This window comes from Amphiura filiformis, chromosome 13, assembly GCF_039555335.1.
Source record: "Amphiura filiformis chromosome 13, Afil_fr2py, whole genome shotgun sequence".
NCBI lineage: Eukaryota > Metazoa > Echinodermata > Ophiuroidea > Amphilepidida > Amphiuridae > Amphiura > Amphiura filiformis.
Genome location: NC_092640.1, coordinates 45,234,381 through 45,259,981, shown reverse-complemented (window position 1 = coordinate 45,259,981; position 25,601 = coordinate 45,234,381). Strand labels below are relative to the sequence as shown.

Genomic DNA, 25,601 nt, shown 5'->3' with positions numbered 1-25,601 from the left:
GACAGTTATTGTGTAATTTATTATTTCTATCTACTGAAAGGCAGCAATTATGTAACTTATTGCTATCTACAGAAGACAGCAATTATGTAACTTATTATTGCTATCTACCGAAGACAGTAATTATGTAATTTAGTATTGCTATCCACCAAAGACAGCAATTATGTAATTCATTATTGCTATCCATTGAAGACAGTAACTATGAAACTTGTTATTGCTATCTACTGAAGACAGCAATTATGCAATTTATTATTGCTATCTACTGAAGACAGTAATTATGTAATTTAGTATTGCTATCCACTGAAGACAGTAATTACGTAACTTTATATTGCTATCTACTGAAGACAGTAATTATGTAACTTGTTATTGCTATCTACTGAAGACAGTAATTATGTAATTTTCTATTACTATCACATGACTATTAATGACCTCATTGTTATTCATGACCTCATTAATATTTCTACATATCTGTTGAATATTAATGTACTTGTGTATATTAATGAGGTTACAGGAATGTTTATTAATTGATGAATATTAATGACTTGGATTTTGATTAGGTAACAGCAGTATTAATGAGATCATGAATACTAATGAGGTCAAATGACTCTTAATGACCTCATTGGTATTCATGACCTCATTAATATTCATGTAATTTCTACATATTTGTTGAATATTAATGTACTTGTGTACATACGAGGTTACAGGAATGTTTATTAATTGATGAATATTAATGACTTGGATTTTAATTAGGTAAAAGCAATATTAATGAGATCATGAATACTAATGGGTCACATGACTTAATGACCTGATTTGTATTCATGACCTCATTAATATTCATGTAATTTCTACATATCTGTTGAATATTAATGTACTTGTGTATATTAATGAGGTTACAGGAATGTTTAATCACCCATGCTAATCAGGTCACATGAATATTCCCTCTTTTAACCAAACTCATGAATATTTATATATTTATATAGGTCATTAATACTAATGAACAATGTAATTATGTAAATATGTATGTATGTAAATAAAAATATTGCACGTTTCCTCGTTTGAAACACTTTGACTTTTCAAACAAGGATTGTAGGAGATTCCTATTTACTGGTGTGCACTCACTAGCAATTCAACTCGCTGATAGATGTATAGGCTTATAATACGGCACCTCGGTACGGTACCATTTGTCTCGAGCTATCTTCAGTAGATAGCACAAATTAACATCAGATTACATCAAAAATCAGCCGGTTGGTCTCACCAGAGAAGATGTAATAATTCTCTGGTCTCACACACCACAAGTATTGGCTATATATGAACGACCATACCATTGAAATTAAAACAGACTTTAAACATACAGGTGCAATCTAATTTTAATTTACGCTCATCCAACGGCTTAGCTACGCGCATGACGTGTACGTGTAGGCCTAGTGGTACATTACTTGCACGCGTCTACTGTAGATGTGTATTGATCATTGATGAAGTAGTGCATTGCTCACATTAATTGTAGGTCTATGTGTGAAATAATATGTTATTTGATATTTAAAATAAACTTGTTAATTAACCATTTACTACTACTAATAAAAACGGGAATAAAATGCAGTAGACAAAATATTATATAGAATGTCCCACCGTAACATTTTGTAGCTGTTCCCCCTGGTAAGTTGTGTGTTTCTTGTCAGGGAGAGCTCATACATATACCTCTGCTAACTCAGTGCACACAAGAAATGTCTTTAATGCAGACAGGTGTTGTCAACATGCTTTATACTGTTCAACTTCTGCAAGGATAATCTATTCTAGTGTTCTACTTAAATTATATTAATCCATCTGAAGTGTACTGGAAGATGAGCAATTAACAAAGCCTCAATTGATGTGAATATTTTAATGTCAACAATGTACCCTTTATGACAAGAGTGGTGCCCACAGGCCATAAAAATTTGCAACTTGTCAGGGGGATGGCTACTTACCAAAAGTGGGTTAACCAATAGTTTCAAGTTTCTCTTGTGTGGAAGGCAAATAATTAAGTAACAATTAATTACTGATACATAAATGAATGAATGAATGAATGAATGAATGATATATAATCAAGTAAATCGATCTATATAAATAAAATTGAATTAAATTAAATTAAAAATAAAATAAATAAATAATGATCATTTTGACAAAAGCATCCGTATAATAATGGACATGCCGAAGAAGAAAATAATCGTATCCAACAGCGCGTTCTGAGCAGGTCCTAGGCCTACTGGACAATTAGAATGTAACATCAAATTTAATATACCAAAAGACGAAAAAGTAGGGAAACATCCACCATCTAAACAACTCATAGAACCAACACCCCCTTGACATAGGGCATACACTCAAATAAACAAACACACAAAATCGTCATTTTACATTTTGCAGAAGCACAGATAACACAAATGTCAACATGCGAATACGGTTTTTTGTTTGCACCTGAATAGCAATCATAGGGATAGTAATGCAGTTGTGAGCCATCATCAAGCGCGTCGACGTCAGGGCGTGGTATGCGCGTGAAAAAAATGTTTAAGTTTTAAACGCGTACGCATTACACACGTGATACGCGTTTCATTGACAATATTGTCGCCTAACAGCAATCAAAACAATCGCAGATAGCAGTTTGATGATACGTGTTTTTAAATTACGGCACTTGTTCTGTTCAGCTTCTAGCAAGAGTTCTGAAGACACTGCGATCTTACCGTGTCGCCTATTTACGACTTTATTTTACCAAAAGAAAATGTGTCTTATTACTCTATTTTGTGATAACGGAGGAATTTCTACTTGAAAATGCCTGAGATCTTAAGCACCCGCTCTCATTGTCAGTCTCTCTACCACGCCGTAGGTCAACTCCATAAAGATAGTAAGTTTCAGTAGGATAGGCCCCATGTCACATGGGGGAAAATGGGAGATCACACAAAAACAGCCAGATTTCCTAAAATAACGACAAAATCTGTTAAAACAGGCTGCTGAATTCTGCAAAATTGTGATAAATGAGGAGAAATAATGCTAAATATGTGTGATTTACCATTTTCCCCCATGTGACATGGGCCTATAAGCGGTTGCCTACGCCCAACCATAGCAGAACAGCTGCCAGTACTAGCAGGTATTCCACCGGCCGATCTGAGGAGGAAGTCGCAGACCATGGCCGACCATCGGAGGCACATGCTTTGATCCATCAGGCACAGACCAAGGAGACATCGACTCACTGGACTGGCAATGAATGGCAGCAGAGATGGCAGTTGTCATCTTCGCCCCCTGAAGAGCTATATCCCAGACATGTCGAAATCCAGCCCTGGCTCGGATTTGCCACGCCATGCATGGGTGAAACTCCACCGCCTGCGAACTGGAGTAGGTCGGTTCAGGGCCAGTATGCATAGATGGGGCCTCACCCAATGGCAAAGCCCACTTTGTTAGTGTGGGATGGAAGAGCAGACGGCAGACCACATCATCAAAGCTTGTCACCTTCATCGACCACCAAATGGAGCCAAGGGACTCACTGAAGTTGATGTTTCCACACGAGACTGGCTGCTCAACAGCAAACTTGAGATCTGAATCTCCCTCGTTAGCAGCATACGAAAGAAGAAGAAGAAGCAAAGCGTTTGACAAAGTTTCCCACCAACATTTTGTCCACCAAGCTCCTCTATTATGGCATAGTGTAGTTTTGTCCACTGCAAATTCTCCGTGACCTTTTCAGCCATAAACCCGCTTAGTGAATTCAGATTATACCGAAATATGCAGTACTAAACCATTATAGTAATCGATTGTCCAATGCAAATTTCTTACCACGTGATAATATTAATCCAATGAGCGATCAAATTGTCCGCTACGGTCGACTAATCCAATCGATAATGATGCTATTGACATGTAGGGGCGGAGCTCCACTGACTGAGTTTTGGGGTATTTTTCACTGGTTTGCTTATCAAGGCGGTCCTCCGTAATTATTATAAGGACTATGCCAATAATTTAAAGATTGACATGTAGAGAGTAAACCATACTTGATTGACAGAAAGTACTAAATGTGTACCTATTACGGTTTCGTGGCACCCATCTTCCAAATGCGACCAAGTCAGGGCGGTCCGGTGAAGCAAAATGTGCATTGGATTAACACGGGAGTTTGGATAAGATCTAGATTTCCTTTCTCATACAAATGTATGGTCCCCCGTTATTAAAGCTTGTTCCGGGTTAAAAATTCTGATATTTTAAAAAGAATAAGTAATTGAAACATAGAGCAAGTACTAAAATCATAGTTTTTATACTTTTTTGATATATGACGCTAACTAGTTCATCTCCTATATCTACAACACAGCGCAATTTTGCTCATCCATGTCTTTTTGTCATTTCTAAAGTAAGTTCTTATCCCTCTGCTCTCTTTCTATCCAAGAAGTATCCGGATATGGAATCAACTACCATCAACAACCGGCACCGTCACTGCTCAAACCACAGCTGCCTTTAGGGACTCACCTCTGCCTACCATCAGGATGCTGCGCCCCAAGAGTGTCCAAGCTTCTGTAATTTCTGTAAGCTCCTTGTACATAGTGTACACTCAGTTTCCTGATCTTCGTTTTGTTCGGATTTGTTTGTTTCTTCACTCTTCACTTTCTGCACCAGCACTGGCTATGACGTCACATCACAGTCATCCTAGTGTATAGGTTCCTAGCTTTTGAGGATTAGGGGCCGTTCACAAACACTTGTTAGGGGGGTGTCCGATGCAAAATGGGGGCCCTTAAAAGTTTTGACCCTCCTAGGGGGGGGCTAAAAAAATTGACCACAAAAAGGGGGGCTTGATATTTTTGAGATCTTTGGTCATAGGTTTGTACCAACTCTGATGTGATGTGGGTGCCCGTTTATTCAGAGGATACCGTCCAGATCCGGATCCAGATCTGAAAGGGGGGCTCACAAAATTTTCGCGATGAAATTTTGTTGCACCAGGCCCCCTAGCAAGTGTTTGTGAACGGTCCCCAAAGCCACAAGTACCAAAAAATCTGGCGCCAACACTCTCCACATAAACTACTTCTGTAAGGGGTGGTGAATTCTCAAAATGGTCTGCCAAAAATCGCTTGCGCCCCCCTTTGGGCGTGCCAAAAAAGCCTTTGCCCCCCCTTTTGAGGTGCCAAAAAACCTTTGCCCCCCCTTTTGATGTGCAAAAAAATCTTTGCTCCCCCCCTTACACATGCAAGATTTTGGGGAACCCGAATTTAAAACCTTAAATTGTCTTATCATATAGTACGAGCGCAGCGAGCAGGAAATTTTGCATATTTGAACGTGTTCCTAACGTTTTCCTATGCCTAGGGCGTAATATAAAATGATACCCAAAATATCTATGCCAAAAATTGGTTCCCCCCCCTTTTGACCTGCCAAAATCGCTTGACCCCCCTTTTTGGCCTCCCAAAAATCTTTGCCCCCCTATAATTCACCACCCCGGGGGTACACATAATTATTGCACCACCCCTAAGTACAAACACAGCTAGCTCACTCCCTCACCTAGCGCCATGGACAGGAGTGACAGTTTTCCACACATTACCACGCACGGGTCGGACGGTTTTCCACACGTCACCACGCAAAAGCGACCAATCAGGGCAATTACATGACGTAATGCAGAAATGAAATTTTAAGGGATACTGCATGATTCGGATAGGAAATTAAAGGGGTCTTATACTTAAAAATAATACTATGTGTTTGCTTGATCTACCAATACCGTTTGACAGCCCCCTCCTACAATGTGCCGTCCCGGCACATGGACGCAAAACAATAAACGGGATCGGGATTGGTAGATGCTGCCTTATCTTAATACTACAACTTCATTACTCTTAAACTATATACATAGAAATGGTCTGAATCTTCATTCTTCAGTCTTGCTGGGCGGTCTTCAGGGTTTCATCTGTGTCAGTCTGTCAGTTCTGAGACATCTGCGAAGCTGGCTGTCCTTCATCATTTACCACTCAAATCCCAACTGCAACCACCCTCCCATCCTCGTAAGTATGTATGTCATGGTCATGGGGCCGGTCTTAGACTCTACCAAGCTATCATCATCAGGGTAAACAAAGGAGTTCGATGACGTACAGACATACCACGTCTATATCTGGTACGACCTGCTCTAACTCTAGGAACTATCATTAACTCCCTGCAGTCCCAACGACATTTTCGAATCAGAAAATTAGTGTGACGAACCCCAAAGTACACACTCCCTGTCACGTATGTAAGAAACCCATGTTATTTGAAGAACTGTACTGGAATACGCAACAACCTCGCGCAACTTTTAACACAACTGAAAAACTGCAACTCCACTTGACTACTCTGCATGTTTGATGACTTCTTGTTGGCGCTCGCTCATCTCGCTCCCGTATGCACTACAGGTCCTCGCTCTCACACCTCACAACAGGAACTGTATGAGTACACACTTCCTGTCACGTCCGCAAGAAATCAATGTTATTTGAAGAACTGTTCAGCCAAGTTAACCCGCAAAGATCACTGATGAAAACGTCTCCCAAACAGCTTCAACCACACGCTTGATTTTACTGGAATACGCTACAACCTCAACGCAACTTTAAACACAACTGAAAAACTGTAACGAAATTTATTTACAACTCCTCCGCTACTTGACTACTCTGCATGTTTGATGACTTCTAGTTGGCGCTACTCTCTACACTCCGTTCTCCAGTCGTGATCGCTCCCGTATGAACTACAGGTCCCCGCTCACACCCCACAACAGAACTGTATGCCACCACGACTCCAACTTCAGTCCTCTGCGCTGCACGCAGATACTCTGTTCACACTAACAACCGTCGGCTTACTACCTCTTCTTCTTACACGCACAGCACCTCCCGGCAGCTTAGCCAATACCATATAAGGCCCCTGTCAAGACATTCCTGATCCTCATTAAACTTCCTGATTCCTGTCTATCCCACAATCACACAAAATCTCCCGACTCAAAATGAACCGTATGACGGTTGTTTGATGTGATCATTTATTAAATTCTAGACCTGGACAATACCAACAACTATCACACTGATGTGTACATTAAATTGCCAGTTCTTTTTAACATAGATTTTGTGTTTTTTCCAACTTACTTATTTTTTCTGGTTTTTTTGTGTGTGTTATTTTTTATTCTATAAACCGTATATTTGTGTGCAAATTAAGAGCGCTATTTATATTTAAATGTAATTTATTAAAATGATTATCCAAAGTTATTCCAAACATTTCATAATAAAAAATGTTGTTGCCATTAGTTACTCTTTTTTTGATGTTTTAATGCCATTGTACCAGTGTCTACCCCCTTGTAAAGATGAAAACACGATTTAAGATAAATAACGCTATCAGTGTTCACCTTTTCTTTAAAATGACGTAGTTTTACATGCTATCAAACAACGTACGGCGATATGAAACTTCCCTGCAACTCCCCGACCCCGCAGGTAATTCTGTATCATTCATCCCCGCCAAGTAATAATTCTCTCTCGCCGCACGCAGCCAAAGCATTCATTTTTCCTAATCCTCCATCAGCCCCAGCTACACACAACTCCTCCAACATCTGCACCTGTAGCATGTGTAGTGCCCATGGTAACACAATCAACTACCTCACCATCTTGCTATCCCCACTCTCCCATCTCCTGACCAAAACCCCTTCCTTCACACCTAATATTTCCCACTGCCTAATCTGACACTGCGCCCGTGTCGCAGAAGAAAATCTTGCCACCACTCCCCACACTGGTTTTCTGCCCTCAATTTTCTACCTCAACACAGGCCCAACTACCCCATCTTGCAACTGCATTCCCTTATTATGCTCTCTATAGTAATCAATTCTCCTTGTAAACCTCCTTCACACTGCAGTCCCCCTCCCAGTCCTGATTTTCTCTCCGCACATTTCCTTACGTTCTTCCAACTACCTCCATCTTCCTCAATCTCCCATCACCTTGTGTGTCAGCCAATCAGAAGGCAAATTGCGTCAAGTGGCCATGAGTCGATGGATGATCAATTTGCATAAAGTTGGCTCGACTGGGTGCTTTCCGACCAATATTTATTAATATTGCATGGTATATATTAAGGAAAAATACCCGAATGATGTCCAAATGAGGCTCAAATATACATTATGGTTCATTTATACTATCGAGTGAATTTGATATTTTTATGAATGGACTGTAGTATTAATGGTAGCACACAACCTTTTGTATACATGTCAGTACTGAACGCATGGTATCATGTATTGTCAATCAATGGCATTATCGGGCTTTGATTCACTACGAAACAGTGATATTCTTGGTTGAAATTACATAAGGTAATGTGTCGGGTTTTTTAATTTGTTTGCAGTAATATGAAGATAACATAATCAAATCAATATTAATTGTGATATTTTGGCCTAAATACATTTGTTTAGCAAGATACGGCTTTCGAGTGGGTGCGTGCAGTTAGCCTATACCTATGAGTGTCTGATTTTTACGTGATCAATTCACCACACACAATGAATAGGAGATGTCCTCGAACTTTTTCTTATGCCTCCTCTCTCAGCGTCACTGGCATTAACTCAGCTCTCTTCTCCCGGCTCATTTCATGACAATGGGCTCCGCTGGTAGCTGCTCTCGACTGGATAGCTTTTGGAAATAACTCTCTTCACTCTCCCTATGTCCAAACTCTTTTTGTAGAAGCGTTACTAATCTCTTATAAGACACCTCCCTCGGATCTATATCACTGACACTCAAAATCGCTAGAGCTCGCTAAGGCATCAAGGCATCATCCTTGAAGCATGGGATTAACTGGTACTTGCCAGCCTCCTCTGTCCACTGGTTATATTCTCCACATGCCTCAAAGTGGATGATAAAGTCTTTCCATGGGGTCTTCCCATCGAACTCCAAATTCTCTGGCCTCACTTCGACACAATTGTCACACTTTCCGTCACCAGTACATTGATCCCCCACTAACTTTCTTTTCTCCTCTATTTGGTCTCCCAAATTTATCATGCCCCGCTCTTCCTTTACCTCTGCTTCCCATTCCTTCAACTCAGCCTGCTTCTCTCTGAACACTTGCTCACAGGCTTTCTTCTCAGCTCCAAACTTCTCACGTCGTCTCTCGACCTTATTTGCTTCAATACTCAGCTCAACAGTCCTCTACTCCAGCTATCTGTCTCGTCTATCACACTCCACCTTCCGGGTATCAAGTTCCTCTATCTCCTTACTCTTCGCCTCTTCCCACACCTACACTCTTTCTCACTCCTCTGTCTTACGTTCACATAACAATCGCTGATTCTCCAATTCAGCAATTGCACGCCGTTCCCTCCCCTTCAGCTCTTGCACAACTTCCTCCCTTACTTGTGCTTCTGCTTCAACCTTAACCTCCTTGTTATTTACCTTTGCTATCTTCTCCCTCAATCTTTATGCCTTTCGCTTCTCTTAATTTTCTCCCACGTCTGCCTCAAAAGTAGCTCGTCGCTCCTCCAATTTAGCTACTTCTAGTTTCCTTTCACATATCCACGCTCTCTATTTTCTTCAAGTTCAAACTCAGGCTTCTTATCAGACAGAGTACTCAACTTTCTGCTCAACTCCCACTCCCGTCTATCATTTTGTATGTTTAGAACATTATTCTCCTTCTCGCTGCCCTTAATTTTCTCCCACGTCCTCACCTTGGCATCAAAGGTACGTTGCTCATCGCTTCCCCAATTCACTTACTTCACGTTTCCTTTTCAGCTTCCCACACTCTCTCCCTTTCTTTAATCTCGGCCTTCCTGTCAGTCAGAGCACTCTCCCTTTCTCCAATCTCGGCCTTCCTGTCAGTCAAAGCACTCTCCCTTTCTTCAATCTCGGCCATCCGGTCAGTCAGAGCACTCTCCCTTTCTTCATTCTCGGCCTTCCTATCAGTCGGAGCACTCTCCCTTTCTCCAATCTCGGCCTTCCTATCAGTCAGAGCACTCTCCCTTTTCAATATCGGCCTTCCTATCAGTCAGAACTCTCCCTTTCTTCAATCTCGGCCTTCCTATCAGATACTCTCTCTTTCTCCAATCTCGGCCTTCCTGGCAGTCAGTGCACTCTCCCGTTCTCCAATCTCAGCAGTTTAAATCTGGTTGCATCTGATAACCAACTTGGCAGTCCGCATGGCTCTTGCTTTCCAATAACTTTCTCACCAACTTCACGAACCGCTGTTTCGAAGGTCTCATACCTATCAGAGATGGGTGTGGTGTCATCCATGCTCAAGACCTGGAATCTCTTTGATAGCTCCTGCTGAAATTCTCCTTTGTATCAAGATCTTGCAACTTCTTCCAGTTGAATTTTGGTCTCTTGCAAAGTTTTCCTTCGCTAGTTTGCAGACTGGCAGCTAGACGGACACTCACAATACGATGATCGGAGACCACTTCTACTGACTTGTATACTCGACAGTTGCGGAGAGAATTTACCCACTTGCTGTTTATTAGTATGTGATCTAACTGTGCATGGGTTGATCCAGCTGGATGGGTCCAAGTCCAGAGACGGTTCCTGGGTTGGGGGAATCTCATTCTTGGCCGGTCTGAAATTTTACTCATGGCAAGTGTTGACCAGACGCTCACCATTGTCATGGTTGAATCATGGTAGCAGTGTGGACCAATTACCCAAGGATGCGAAAGATGACTATCTGTTCCTATTCTGGCATTACAATCGTCTTATTTACCGCCAACGGTTCGGCATGGCTATAGGAAGTCCCCTCAGCCCCCTCGCGTGTAACATATTCATGGAGTGGCTGGAGCAGAAAACCATTTCCACGGCCCCTGTAGCCTGTCGCCCGTGTCTCTGGAAAAGACACGAAGATGACGTGTTGGAGATAGTACGCAAAGGAGAAGTAGACAACCTTACAGAACACCTAAGTTCCATTGACCCTACCAGCAACGTCAAGTTTACATACGAGCAAGAACAAGAAGGTTCGAATCCCGTCATCGACACCCTAATCACTAGAAAACCTGATGGATCAGTGAAACTCTGCATCTACCGTAAAGAAAACGCACACTGACCAATATCTTAAGTTCTCCTCTCACCACCCCTTACATCAAAAGCTGGGAGTCGTTAGGACGCTGTTAGACAGGAGTGACGCGTTGGTAACAGAGGAAGCGGACAGACAAACTGAGGAGAACAAAATTCGCAAAGCATTGACCACTTGTGGCTATCCAGATTGGTCTATTAAGAAAGTCCAAAAAGACAGATCCAATCCTAAAACAAAACCTACTTCAAAGCGAAAAGATGACAGTGAGAAAACCAAAGGCATGGTCGTGGTACCCTACATAGAGGGCGTTTCTGAGTGAGTCTCCCGTGTGTTAAAAAAACATGGGTTCTCCACTGCTATGAAACCACATCGCACCATTCGCAGTATGCTCGTCTACCCTAAGGACAAACTTTACCCTCAACAAAAAGCGGAGGCCATTTACGAGATCCCCTGTGGTGACTGCTCCAGTTCCTATATTGGTGAAACTGGCCGTCCCTTTGGCACCCGACTTAAAGAACACCAAAAAGAGGTTGAGAAATTTGAGTCCAGACCATTTACACGTGCAAATCGCAAATCCTCTGTCATAGATATTCAGAAATCGGCCATCACAGATCATGTTACCTCTACAAATCACTCAATAAATTGGGAGGAATCCAAAGTCATTGATCGTGAAGCTGATAAGACCACCAGGTGGCTCAAAGAAGCCATTTGGATCCGCAGAAAAGGACATGAAAAGGACGAGGGGCCTACGCACTCAACAACATCTTTGACCAACTCATCACGCCCTCTACGGTGTCTCCTGTTACCCATAAAAGGAAACATTTACACCAGTTCCTATCATCTGACCAAAGTTCATCAGTTGGGCTTGGTGTAATCATAAGACGATGTTCGTGAATTCAAGCAATGTCAATACCTGCATCAGCACAACCCATGAATAGCTGATGCATTGTCCCTTGTTGATTTACAGTACGGCCATTATAAGTAGATATTACAAGAGGTTTGAAGGTAGACAGGCGACAACAATCAGGGCCAACAGATCGATGGTGTTCCGAGTTCCCGCTGGTCCCTCATGAAGTCAACAGTAGACTGCCGCTCATCTACCCTCGGTATTTTTGAAGATTTGCTTGTAGTTTTCGTAATCATAAAGTTTGCTGGGAATTATTTTGGTCCAGTCCCATGATAATGAAAAATATTTTGATCACCCTGTATAAATATAAGCAAGTATCGCACCCTATTTTCTCGTGGACCTTTTCAAGCCCTGTTTGATTTTGACACAATTTTGACCTCCTCAGATTGTGGAAATGCCCCTGAAAAGAAATATGTAATTTAAAACTATAGCCCTACAACATGTTCATTAAAAAGTTAATTCGATTAATATTGATTTCAAGTTTAGGTCATTGTAATCTGTGTTCTTTATGCTTTCCAGCAATGTATACGTTTACATACCTGTAATTGGTACATTAAAGCTATAACCATTTACATCAAAACTGATAGCATGTCCCGAAGGAGGGTCCCAACTTATGACACATGTCATTTGTCGATTTGGCTATTAATGGCAGCGATCGCACGTTATAGACTTGGGCCGCTGTATGATCATACCACACTATACGCCATCTGGCAATTCACAGGGGCTTAAGAGTTAATGTATTGACATGCCAGAGGCGAAACACACAGTAGGTGTTGAGAGCTTTCCTGGTATTTGAGATCAAATTCTTGTGTTCAATCGAAAAATGAGATCAGTGGAACAAAATTTATTACCCCCGATTGTCGCTTTATGGGTGGGGGGAGGCTGGTTATTAAATTTAGCTTGGGTTTTAAACGATCATCGATCAGTCGGGCGATCAGTCCGCCAATTGCTATAATTTACCAGTGAGGTTTACTTGTGAGTGCAGCCTACAAGTATAAAGTTTTGTGTAGACACACACTGGCGGTGTTCTAATACCTGGTGTAGCAGAGTAAAATGCACCCCCATTTTGGACAACCTGCTACACAAATTTCAGCTTGTATAGCAATTTTTTACAATGTAAACATGTATGCTATATAATAAGAACGTCAAATCATAGAGTAGCTTTGCTCCAAAGCCGACCTATTTTCCATCCAATTAAAAGAATAAATGAAAAACCATGTCATATGCCCTCTGACACTATAGTAAAGACCGGCCTAGTGGCGGCATGTTTTTGCTGAACCATGAAATGGTATCAGCCTATCTTTCTTACTTAGTTAGTTTACTTACTTACTATACTAACTTACTTAGTTTACTTACATGATGCAGTCATGTCTACAATAGAATTCACCACGACCTTTGCAGGATTTAAACCTCATTAAAAGCTATTAAACCAAGATAACACTCATTGAAAACAGCTCAACTATGTTAAATCAGATCTTCTCTGGTTAAATCCACACTACACATGTTTCTGTTTTAACTGTGCAATATTGCAATGAGCTGGTATTATAGTTTCAGTTGGGTGAACGATTATAAAGCAAACGCAAGGTAACAATACTCTGTGCGCCTTTGTTTACGAAATGAGACAATAGTCTGCTTATTGTTAACCAGCATTCTTGAAAATGAGAAACATAATGGTTGTAGACTTAACACCGTTTGGAAATAATTTCTTCATATTTTTTGTTTTATCTGTCGTTTACATATCCTTCCTAAAACACCAAAGTGCGAATATTTCCAAACACCTAAATTAGCTACAAATTTAGGACATGTTACAAAACTATATTTTCTAGAATTTCAGAGAGAATTTTAAATATTGGCCGGTTATTTTTCACACAGTGACGTTAACTAGGCAATGCCCTATTACCTATAACATACACTAAAACACAAAAGTGCGAATATTTCCAAACATCTAAATTAGCTAAAAAGTTAGGACATGTTACAAAACTATGTTTTCTAGAATTTCAGAGAGTACTTTAAATATTGGCCAGTTATTTTTCACACAGTGACGTTAACTAGGCAATGCCCATATAATATAACATACACTGTTTGTAGAGGTCACGCGTCAATGGTGAGAGTACTGTGTAAAACGGACAGTAACTGCAGTATGACTGACTTACTTACTTACTTACTTACTTACTTACTTACTTACTTACTTACTTACTTACTTACTTACTTACTTACTTATTTACTTACTTACTTACTTACTTACTTACTTACTTTACTTACTTACTTACTTACTTACTTACTTACTTACTTACTTACTTACTTACTTACTGTGCATGTTCTCATCATTGATGTCATGAAACATGATGGATATAAGCGTGATCCTAAAAATACCATCCACCCAAAATAATTACAAGATCTCTTCTGCATTGAAGCTGGCTTTCACTTTTAAACGGAATTTTTATTCAAAATAAATCGAATCCTGCAAACTGGCAAGTAGTGTAATGTAATACTGGGTCAAAACATGGTCAAAAGTTTAAAAGTAGGCCACCGTCTAAACACAACATAATACCTCCGAGCAAAGTATGCTCCAAGCACCCATTTCTTTCTTTCATTCTGTATTAAATCACTCAACTATAGGAGCCTATCATGCTACCTGCATGCCTGCCTAAATATTTTACATAATAAATGCTCCATGTTGCACCATTTCACCATCGACTCTAAATACAGTCTATTGTTGCACCATCATCACTAATCAGGTGTGTTTGCTGGTTGGCTGGTATTGGACTTGATCTGAACAGAACTTGAATCTGATTCCCGGATTGGACTTTATATACTTACCGTATCATATTAAAGGCTAGTCTTCTCAAAGCAACTATATGGTGAGTAAATCTTGTTTTTCATGTTGCAATAACTTTCTACCTTTTCATTACTAGATATTTTCATCAAGGTCCACTATGGCCGCAAATTTGGCGAAAGTCAGCAGAGAAACGATTCTCACAACGATTCCCCTAAACTTAGTTTGAGAGAGAATCAAAATATGATTCTTCTGAAATCAAGCATTCTCCACAAAGCCGTAATGTGTGATTTGCATAAAGAATAGATTCCTAATTAAAAGTTAATTTTCACTGATCACATTGTCCCCTTTTAATTTCGAGCAAAACAAATCAGATAAAACGAAGAAAATTGCTCTGCATAGGCTCAGGAACCGGGGAGCTTGCGTGGGCTCAGCCCCCTCAATAATTTTGGTGTGGGGCTCAGCCGCTCCCCCCAATAATACCAGATGAAGTTAAAAAATGTGACTAGATACCGGGGAAAATGGACGTTTTTGATATATTTTTCAATATTGTCTTTGACAATCACACCTGCGGCGCTCGCTGTCGCTCGCCCCCCCCCCCTAGGATCGCGAGGTCTTTGACAAAGACTATATCTAACCACTAACAACACTATGGACCACAATGGCCTCATCCAAAACGGCATTTTTCAATAACCTCTATTAAACAATCATAGTGAAAAAAAATTGGCCTCAATATGTTGCGGAGTATGAGTTGGTGTAATGTCAATGAATGTGCAAATGTATTGGGTTATAGAACTCTCTACTCTCAAGTGGGTTGACAGAAATATAAGTGGGCTAATAGTCAGGGGAGTGAGTTGGCAGAAATATGACTGAGTGGGTTATGGGTCAGTTGAGTGAAACTAAAACAATTCATTAAAACTATCAAGTTACTATTCACACAAGTATTATCACTGGCCATAGACATACAATTCCATGACATGACTTTTCAGATTTCAACCCGGGGATTTCAAGTTACCTGGTTACTATTAAAGTATAAAAGTACAAATATAAGGCCCTCTAGTGTTATCCTGTGGTTGCTTCTCCTCCTCCTTCAAGGCTAGCGCTAAAAGTACAAAGGCCCCAGGGCTCATATATGGTAGGCCTACACTTGTGAGCCCTACCCTGTAGATTTATCCTTTGCCCATCTTGGCCCCGGAGATCAAGGTCATGGGCCCCAGGGGCCCGAATGTAAAATACAAAGCATGTCGTTTCTCATCAAATGAAGCAGCCTCAGGCCCCTGAGTTGGTGCACTGATAGCCCCAGGGATACTCTACATATTCATGAGCCCCATTATATATTATGTGCCCCAGGGCCCCAAATGCTAAAATGAGGGGCAACAGATTGACAAGGCTAGCTCTAAAACAACAAGGGCACTAGGGCTCATATGTGGCACATGTATGAGCCCTAAGTTGTAGCCCATTTTGGCCCCATATATTAGGGCTAGGGAAAAATTGAGTTAGCTTGAAATTCCCCTGGACAAGGAACTCACTGCTAATTGTCTCGTTGTAACCCGTACGAAACTCGGGGAACTGATCCTGGTTGCGAAAGTCATTTGTGGAATGTCTAGGGTGTGCGCTCTTGTAGCAGCAAAGTCCCTGAATTGTTGTTAAATGGTTTATGGAATGACGTGTGACCGTATAGTGGTCAGCGACAACCTGTAAAGTATGCTGAGGCTTGTGGATCAACGTCTAGGCGCTGTAAACCGCAACGGATATTTTTCTTTAAAAGCATTACTGTGTTGTTAATATTGAACGACATTTGACTAATAAGGTATCAAAATGCGCGTAAATTAATGGTCCTTCTTTCTGTGTAGAAATATTGTGGAAACAATTATTAGTTCTGAAGCTATAGGCGTATTTATAACAGCTGCGTTACTTTTTGTGCAGACTTTAGATGATGATATTTGAAAATAAGCGTTAAGGCTATTCCAGTTAAATTACATACCCATTGGCTGTTCCATTTAATTTGCAAACTCCCTCTGAAATGGCCCCAAAATAGCTGTTCCGTTTAATTTACATACTCCCTCTGAAATGGCTGTTCCATTTAATTTACATACTCCCTCTGGAATAGCTTTCCCCTAGTCAAATTGCATGTTGTGAAATTTTGAATTTCAATCTATCAAATTGCATAGCTTCACTGTGAATAAGAGAGACTGACAACAGCAACCTATAGAGAGTAAGAGAGACGAACATAAACACATCTTGCCAGGACAGAACTATACACCCATCCACCGAGTTTTAGCCCCGTACGACCTACGACGGCCTCACATTAGTAGCCACAGACAAATCTACAGACAAACCTTCAGACAGATCTACAGAGCATAGCGTATTATTATATACTCTGCTCCAAGAAAGTATCCTTACACTTGGAAAAATAATCACAATTTCAAAACTGAAACATATTAGAGTAACTTTGTTTTTTTAATACATGCACTATCTAATCCGGCACATTTTAACACCCCATTGAATTCAATGTGATTTCAAGAAGCAAAGTTACAAGCATTTAATTAGACGAAGGTCCAGTTTTAAAAGTGACACACTGGCCTATTCAAAACTCCACGGACTAGACATCTGGTTTGAGAGTGGTAAATGGCTAATGTGTGTGTGTGCCTTTAATTTAAAACAAAAGGAACAAAAGAAAACTGAAACAAAAGAGCTGACAAATAAAATGCAAGTTATGTAAAGTACAGAGAAGTAAAAACTGAAATAAATACTGCTTTAAATAAGGCTTCATTGAAGAAACTGTGTAGTCTCTTTGTTGCGCTTGTTGGGGATCTTTTTGCGCCGTGTATAGGCCAATTTGTAACTTTTAAAACTGGACCTTCGTACGGTGTCCCATCGATGCCAAAAAAAAAAAAAATCAAAAAAAAAAAAAATTCCAAAAAAAAAAAAATTCCAAAAAAAAAAAATAATTATCCCGAGATAATCAGGTTATCCGGGATAATTATCCCGAGATAATCAGGTCATCTCGGGATAATTATCCCGAGATAATCAGGTTATCCGGGATAATCAGGTTATCTCGGGATAATTATCCCGAGATAATCAGGTTATCCGGGATAATCAGTTTATCCGGGATAATTATCCGAGATAATCATGTTATCCAGGGATAGTCAGATTATCCGGGATAATTATCCCGAGATAATCATGTTATCTCAGGATAATCAGGTTATCCAGGATAATCAGGTTATCCGGGATAATTATCCTGAGATAATCATGTTATCCCGGAATAGATAGCAGATCATATAGCTATATTCAGTAGATAGCAGATCAATATAGCTATTTTCAGTAGATAGCAGGTCAATATAGCTATCTTCTGTAGATAGCAGATCAATATAGCTATCTTCAGTAGAAAGCAGGTTAATATATAGCCATCTTCAGTGGATAGCAGATCAATATAGCTATCTTCTGTAGATATCAGATTAATTATAGCTATATTTTTTAATACGCGGACCTATTTTCTCGATAATTATCAAAATGCGACTTTTTTAGTGATTCAAATTCATGCACAGGCTTTACACTTTTATTTAAGCTATAATTCGCTACTCTTTCTGATTATTAGTCCAAAGAGCAGCCCATTATACCTCAAAAACTTTCTGTATTTTACCGGAACTCAGTAGGGTTGCACAAATGGCGCATTGATTTAGTGGTGTGCTCCCTTTAGGGGGCACTACACTAAATCCTTCCGCATTTGGTGTAACCTTGTATAGTCCCGGTAAAAAATAGCGCCTGGGCGAAATATATCAGCCTCTAGAGGGTACTGAATTTAAGTGAATCGTGCTTGTTTTTATGAAAAGAATAGAGTAGGACCTCAACATTAAAAATCTGTTCCAAAAATGTTTCAAATCGATTGTGAATTAGTGACAGGCTGTCGGAATAATATCAAGGCCGGAACTGGTAAAGAGGCGAAATTATCGGCTGAAATTCGTGAGGGCGCTGTTCAGATGCCCGTAGCTCAAAAGTTCGACTGAAGGGACCCCCAAAAAATAAATTTTTATTAAATTTCAGACTTTATACTTTTAGAAAATCCATACGACAGTTTCTCAACTTTAGGCAAAAGGGTAGAAAAACTAATTTACTTTCTTGTGTTTTCACGTGTATTTCAATGGGACGATTATTTAGTGGTGTGCCCTCTTCGAAGGGGGCACTACACTAAATCCTTCCGCATTTGGTGTAACCTTGTATAGTCCCGGTAAAAAATAGCGCCTGGGCGAAATATATCAGCCTCTAGAGGGTACTGAATTTAAGTGAATCGTGCTTGTTTTTATGAAAAGAATAGAGTAGGACCTCAACATTAAAAATCTGTTCCAAAATGTTTCAAATCGATTGTGAATTAGTGACAGGCTGTCGGAATAATATCAAGGCCGGAACTGGTAAGGAGGCGAAATTGTCGGCTTAAATTCGTGAGGGCGCTGTTCAGATGCCCGTAGCTCAAAAGTTCGACTGAAGGGACCCCAAAAAATAAATTTTATTAAATTTCAGACTTTATACTTTTAGAAAATCCATACGACAGTTTCTCAACTTTAGGCAAAAGGGTAGAAAAACGAATTTACTTTCTTGTGTTTTCACGTGTATTTCAATGGGACGATTATTTAGTGGTGTGCCCCCTTTAGGGAGCACACCACTAAATCAATGCGCCATTTGTGCAACCCTACTAAGTTCCGGTAAAATACAGAAAGTTTTTGAGGTATTATGGACTGCTGTTTGGACTAATAATCAGAAAGAGTAGCGAATTATAGCTTAAATAAAAGTGTAAAGCCTGTGCATGAATTTGAATCACTAAAGAAGTCGCATTTTTATAATTATCGAGAAAATAGGTCCGCGTATTAAAAATGGGCAGAAACGGGTTTACAGTCATGAGAGCATGTCAAAAACAGTGAGGGCGCTGTTTAGCGGCTCCTACCGGGAAAACGAGGTGGAAGACTACCCATACATTGAAACATATGTTAAACTTTCATCGATTTGCAATCGAATGGTTATCATTAAAATTCTCAGAAAGCGCCGAAAAGGCCTCAAAACGAATAAATAAAACTGGTGTTTTTACACGTATTTCAATGGGACGATTATTTAGTGGTGTGCGCCCTTCGAAGGGCCTAGGAGTAAAACAGTGCTTTTCAGAGATTCAGCCCAAATTGAAATGGCTGTTGATTAAATTGCAGTTTTTTCGATTTAAATAGATGGTTTACATGTTAGTGAATATATTTAATGCGTTTTAGATGCAAGTCGCGTTAAGATTATTCCCTCAGAGGCCTTCAAAGTTCAAGAAATTGCCACAAATTACTCAAATTGTGTGAAAACGAGATTTCTTGGATTTTAAACAATTTGGGCTTAAGGTGACAAATCGGTGCGTGCCTTTTAAAGCTTCCAAATATTGGTTTTATATGGCGGGGGGTGATTGTTATAAATCATTAAGAGTAGACCCCTTGCAATTGTGAAACGTGATTTACTCTCATTTAAAACCGAATTTCATCTGGTAGAAGGTCAAAACTATCGAGAGAATTGGAATTTAATGCAAATATAGAAGAGTAAGCATGAATGGTCAAAATGTTGAAAATTTGCCCATTTTCGGAATCCACCATATAACTTTGAAAGGACATTTCTCTTGATGTGAATGTCACAGAGCACTTAAATTTCGAGTGTTTTACTCAAAACATTTTATATTTCAAGAAAAAGATAAAAGAACTCAATTTTATGAACATCAGAAACCCCTTGAAGGGAGCACACCACTAAATCAATGCGCCATTTGTGCAACCCTACTAAGTTCCGGTAAAATACAGAAAGTTTTTGAGGTATTATGGACTGCTGTTTGGACTAATAATCAGAAAGAGTAGCGAATTATAGCTTAAATAAAAGTGTAAAGCCTGTGCATGAATTTGAATCACTAAAAAGTCGCATTTTATAATTATCGAGAAAATAGGTCCGCGTATTAAAAATGGGCAGAAACGGGTTTACAGTCATGAGAGCATGTCAAAAACAGTGAGGGCGCTGTTTAGCGGCTCCTACCGGGAAAACGAGGTGGAAGACTACCCATACATTGAAACATATGTTAAACTTTCATCGATTTGCAATCGAATAGTTATCATTAAAATTCTCAGAAAGCGCCGAAAAGGCCTCAAAACGAATAAATAAAACTGGTGTTTTTACACGTATTTCAATGGGACGATTATTTAGTGGTGTGCGCCCTTCGAAGGGCCTAGGAGTAAAACAGTGCTTTTCAGAGATTCAGCCCAAATTGAAATGGCTGTTGATTAAATTGCAGTTTTTTTTTTTTAAATAGATGGTTTACATGTTAGTGAATATATTTAATGCGTTTTAGATGCAAGTCGCGTTAAGATTATTCCCTCAGAGGCCTTCAAAGTTCAAGAAATTGCCACAAATTACTCAAATTGTGTGAAAACGAGATTTCTTGGATTTTAAACAATTTGGGCTTAAGGTGACAAATCGGTGCGTGCCTTTTAAAGCTTCCAAATATTGGTTTTATATGGCGGGGGGGTGATTGTTATAAATCATTAAGAGTAGACCCCTTGCAATTGTGAAACGTGATTTACTCTCATTTAAAACCGAATTTCATCTGGTAGAAGGTCAAAAACTATCGAGAGAATTGGAATTTAATGCAAATATAGAAGAGTAAGCATGAATGGTCAAAATGTTGAAAATTTGCCCATTTACGGAAACCACCATATAACTTTGAAAGGACATTTCTCTTGATGTGAATGTCACAGAGCACTTAAATTTCGAGTGTTTTACTCAAAACATTTTATATTTCAAGAAAAAGATAAAAGAACTCAATTTTATGAACATCAGAAACCCCTTGAAGGGAGCACACCACTAAATCAATGCGCCATTTGTGCAACCCTACTAAGTTCCGGTAAAATACAGAAAGTTTTTGAGGTATTATGGACTGCTGTTTGGACTAATAATCAGAAAGAGTAGCGAATTATAGCTTAAATAAAAGTGTAAAGCCTGTGCATGAATTTGAATCACTAAAAAGTCGCATTTTATAATTATCGAGAAAATAGGTCCGCGTATTAAAAAATGGGCAGAAACGGGTTTACAGTCATGAGAGCATGTCAAAAACAGTGAGGGCGCTGTTTAGCGGCTCCTACCGGGAAAACGAGGTGGAAGACTACCCATACATTGAAACATATGTTAAACTTTCATCGATTTGCAATCGAATGGTTATCATTAAAATTCTCAGAAAGCGCCGAAAAGGCCTCAAAACGAATAAATAAAACTGGTGTTTTTACACGTATTTCAATGGGACGATTATTTAGTGGTGTGCGCCCTTTACAGGCAAACTTTGAAATGCCTACCAACAGCCCGTCGCCTCCTTGGATGGTTGGATGGCTCCTAAATGTAATGTTGGTTCCCGGTATTTTATATAGCGAAAAGTTTTATCGTATCGTCCTCGAAAAGTTTTATGGTGTAATCGTCCCATCGATGCTAAATAAAAAACAAAATTCCAAAAAAAGAAAATTATTTTCCCAAAAAAAAAAAAATTCCAAATACAAAAAAAATTCCAAAATAAAAAAAAATTCCAAACTAAAAAAAATTTAATAAATTTAAAAAAATGTTTTTTGTTAAATTTTTTTTTTTGTAATTTTTTTTTTTGTAATTTTGTAATTTTTTTTTTTTGTAATTTTTTTTGTATTTTTTTTTTTTTTTTTTTTTTTTTTTTTTTCAAAATTTTTTTAATTTTTTTTTTTTTTTTTTTTTTTTTTTTTTGAAATTTTTTTTTTTTGAAATTTTTTTTTTTCCGAAATTTTTTTTTTTTTTTTAATTTTTTTTTTTTTTTTTTTTTTAATTTTTTTTTTTTTTTTGTAAATTTTTTATTTTTTTTTTTTTTGTTATCGATGGGACACCGTACCTTCGTCTATTCAATTGCTTGTAACTTTATTTCTTGAGGTGTCATAATGTGCAGGATTAGATTGGACTTTCAGTTTTTTCACATTTTTCTTCCAAGTGGGCGACTATTTTTACAATTTCTTTATTTTAAGTGGTACAAGATTGCAACCTACATTAAATTAAAGCTTATGAATTGGACTTTTAACAGCTTTTACACATTTCCCGCCCAATTGGGCGACTTTTTACAATTTCTTTATTTTAAGTCCTCAGCAAATAAGGAGTTTGTACACCGATAACATGCGGGTATACGCTGGCGAAGTTACGTAATAATCGGATTAACTACCATAGCAATAGGTGAAAACAATTTTTGAATATACCGCGCTGCACTGATATGTTCACGCGGTACCTCTTCATTGAACCATATCATGCTGCTTACATGCACCCGCAAGATTAGTATCTTTGAAAAGACCAGTATTGTATTCAATCTATGATTGCAGACATACACAGGTGATGAGTGTAACCTGCTTGTAGTGCAGCGCGATATGTCCAAAATTGTTTTCACCTATTGATATGGTAATTAATCCGATTAATTACGTAACTTCGCCAGCGTATAGTCGTATTGTGTATAAATATAAGGCCCTCAAGTTATAGCCTACTTTTGCTTGCTTTTTGGGCGCCGATTCGCTATCTCTAAGGACCGCTATCTCTAAGGTTCCCTATCTCTAAGGTTCGCTATCACTAATTACAAAAAAGGTCCACTATACCTAAGGTTCGATATCACTAATTTGAAATAAGGTTCAGTATTTCTGAGGTTCGATATTACTAATTTTAAATACGGTTCGCTATCACTAATTTTAAACAAGACCCGCTATCACTAATTTATTGAAGGTTCGCTATCACTAATTTTATATAAGGCCCGTTATTTCTAAGGTTCGTTATCTCTAATTTGAAAAAAGCCCGCTATCTCTAAGGTTCGTTATCTCTCAGATTCGCTATCTATAAGGTTCGTTATCACTAATTTTAAATCAGGCCCGCTATCTCTAATTTTAAATAGGTTCGCTATCTCTAATTTAAATAAGGCCCGCTATATGCCTATCTAATTTAAATTAGAGATAGCGAACCTTATTTAAAATTAGAGATAACGGCCCTTATTTTATATTAGAGATAGCGAACCTTATTTAAAATTAGAGAGATAGGGGACCTTATTTAAAATTAGAGATAGTGGGTCTTATTTAAAATTAGAGATAGTGGGCCATATTTAAAATTAGTGATAACGAACCTTAGGTATAATCAAAATTAGTGATAGCGAACTTTAGAGATAGCGAATCTTAGCTAATTAGTGATAGCGAACCCTAATTAAAATTAGTGATAGCGAGCCTTAGAGATAGCAAACCTTCAATAGATTAGTGATAGCGGGCCTTATTCAAAATTAGTGATAGCGAACCTTATTTAAAATTAAGTGATAGCGAGTCTTATTTAAAATTAGTGATATCGAACCTTAGAAGTTCTAGCGAACCTTATTCTGAATTAGTGATATCGAACCTTAGATGTAGCGGACCTTTTTTAGGTATAGTGAACCCTTTTCTCTATTAGAGATAGCGGGATTCTCATCTCTCTAGACTTTACACGTTAGTGATAACGAACCTTAGAGATAGCGAACCCTAGAGATAGCGGTCCTTAGAGATAGAGGTATGTTGCGGCTTTTTGCCGCTTCGCAGCCATCTTTTCTGATAACTAAAACACTAAACCTTGGCCGTCACTAGTTTTACATTTATCATGTTATTCACAAGCTTTCATAGATTCATAGAATTGTGAATTAGTGCAATAGCCAAGCGTCAGGTTCCCCCCCCCCTCTCCCCTATAGACCAGCGGTCATCTTGCCCCCCCCCCCCCGTGGCATGCTTGGTATACTAGATTTGTAAGTCTATTTTGCCCATTTTCGCCATTGAAAGTTGTCTTCTCGCACCCCTTCTGAAAATGGCTACTCCATTGGTCTTCCACTATTATTTATTTCATGGTTATAATCGTTGGTATAAACTCCGTTCATTTCTTTCTTTCAGATATGGAGACACCATTCATGAGGATGTTTTCTTTGATACTGCTACTGCTGATATGGAACTCCAATAAAGGTAAGAAATACTCCATCTATTTTATTCCGCATTCATTTGTAGTAACCTTTATTTCTATACAGGTATTATTATCAATTGACGTCTCACTGACGCCACACTATCAGTGGCTATGTGTGCTCCCTTAACCGGCTTGGTCGTCGGGCCACCACTGATGACATCTTGACGATTTCTCTCCATCAGTTCCTGTTTTCCACTGCCCTCTGTGGGGTGGCAAAGTGCAGGCCATTCTCTTATGTTTTCTTCCCATCTCTGTTTCTGTCATCTTCTTCTTCTCGAACCATTCACTGTACCCTGTAGGATTGTGTTTGCTAAACCAGAGGAGCGAGAGATGTGGCCGTATCAACGTAGTTTGCGTTGCCTGACTGTTGTATAGGCCATCGTGGGGATCGATATATTTTGCTTCACCTTGATCCGCACCTCCTCGTTGGTCACATGGTCTTTAGATGTTGAGGATCTTACGGAAACACCTCAACTCCAGTGCTTGTATTCTCCTTTCCAGGTTTGCTGTCAGTGTCCACAATTCACAAGCATACAGGAAGATGGATATAGCAAGGGTGCGCATTAGTTTAATTTTTGATCCCATTGAGATGTTCTTGTGATTTCACAATGGCTTTAGTTTTGCCATGGAATTGGTTGTTTGTGCGATCCTGGAAAGTACTTCAGGTTTTGACCCTACATCTGGTATAATCGCACCAAGATTTGAAGCTATTCACTGTTTCAATGATTCCTCGTCAGCTCGGTCTTTTCTGCACTTTCCATTCCATACTTCTGTGATGTTTGATGGAAGTTATCAAGGACTTTTAAGTTCTTGCCCACTGCCAGCTAAGCCATCTACATGTATATCATCAGCAAAGCGAAGATTGAATGCTCTTCTGCCTCCAATGCTGAAACTTCCCTCATGGTTCTCCAGCGCATCAGCCATAATTCTTTCAAGGAAAAATTCGAATAGTGTTGGTGATAGCAGGCA

General features: G+C 39.2%; 2 protein-coding genes across 2 annotated transcripts in view; both read left to right on the top strand.

Moving 5' to 3' along the window:
• The first annotated feature begins 10,650 nt into the window (after positions 1–10,650).
• Positions 10,651–10,971, top strand: LOC140167707 (uncharacterized). Its single transcript, XM_072191003.1, has one exon. It carries the CDS (start codon positions 10,651–10,653, stop codon positions 10,969–10,971), a length of 321 nt encoding a protein of 106 aa, XP_072047104.1.
• Positions 10,972–14,466: 3,495 nt separating this feature from the next.
• LOC140168405 (sushi, nidogen and EGF-like domain-containing protein 1) overlaps positions 14,467–25,601 on the top strand; it is a 139,583-nt gene continuing 128,448 nt past the window's right edge. The window contains exons 1-2 of the mRNA XM_072191794.1: positions 14,467–14,709; positions 24,566–24,634. Of these exons, the coding sequence (XP_072047895.1) occupies positions 24,568–24,634 (67 nt within the window). The 5' untranslated portion in view covers positions 14,467–14,709; positions 24,566–24,567. The remainder of the gene's footprint in view (positions 14,710–24,565; positions 24,635–25,601) is intronic.

What these genes read in the sequence shown, in the direction of transcription:
- LOC140167707 (XM_072191003.1), top strand. Translation starts at nt 10,651, where the DNA reads ATGGCTATAGGAAGTCCCCTCAGCCCCCTCGCGTGTAACATATTCATG.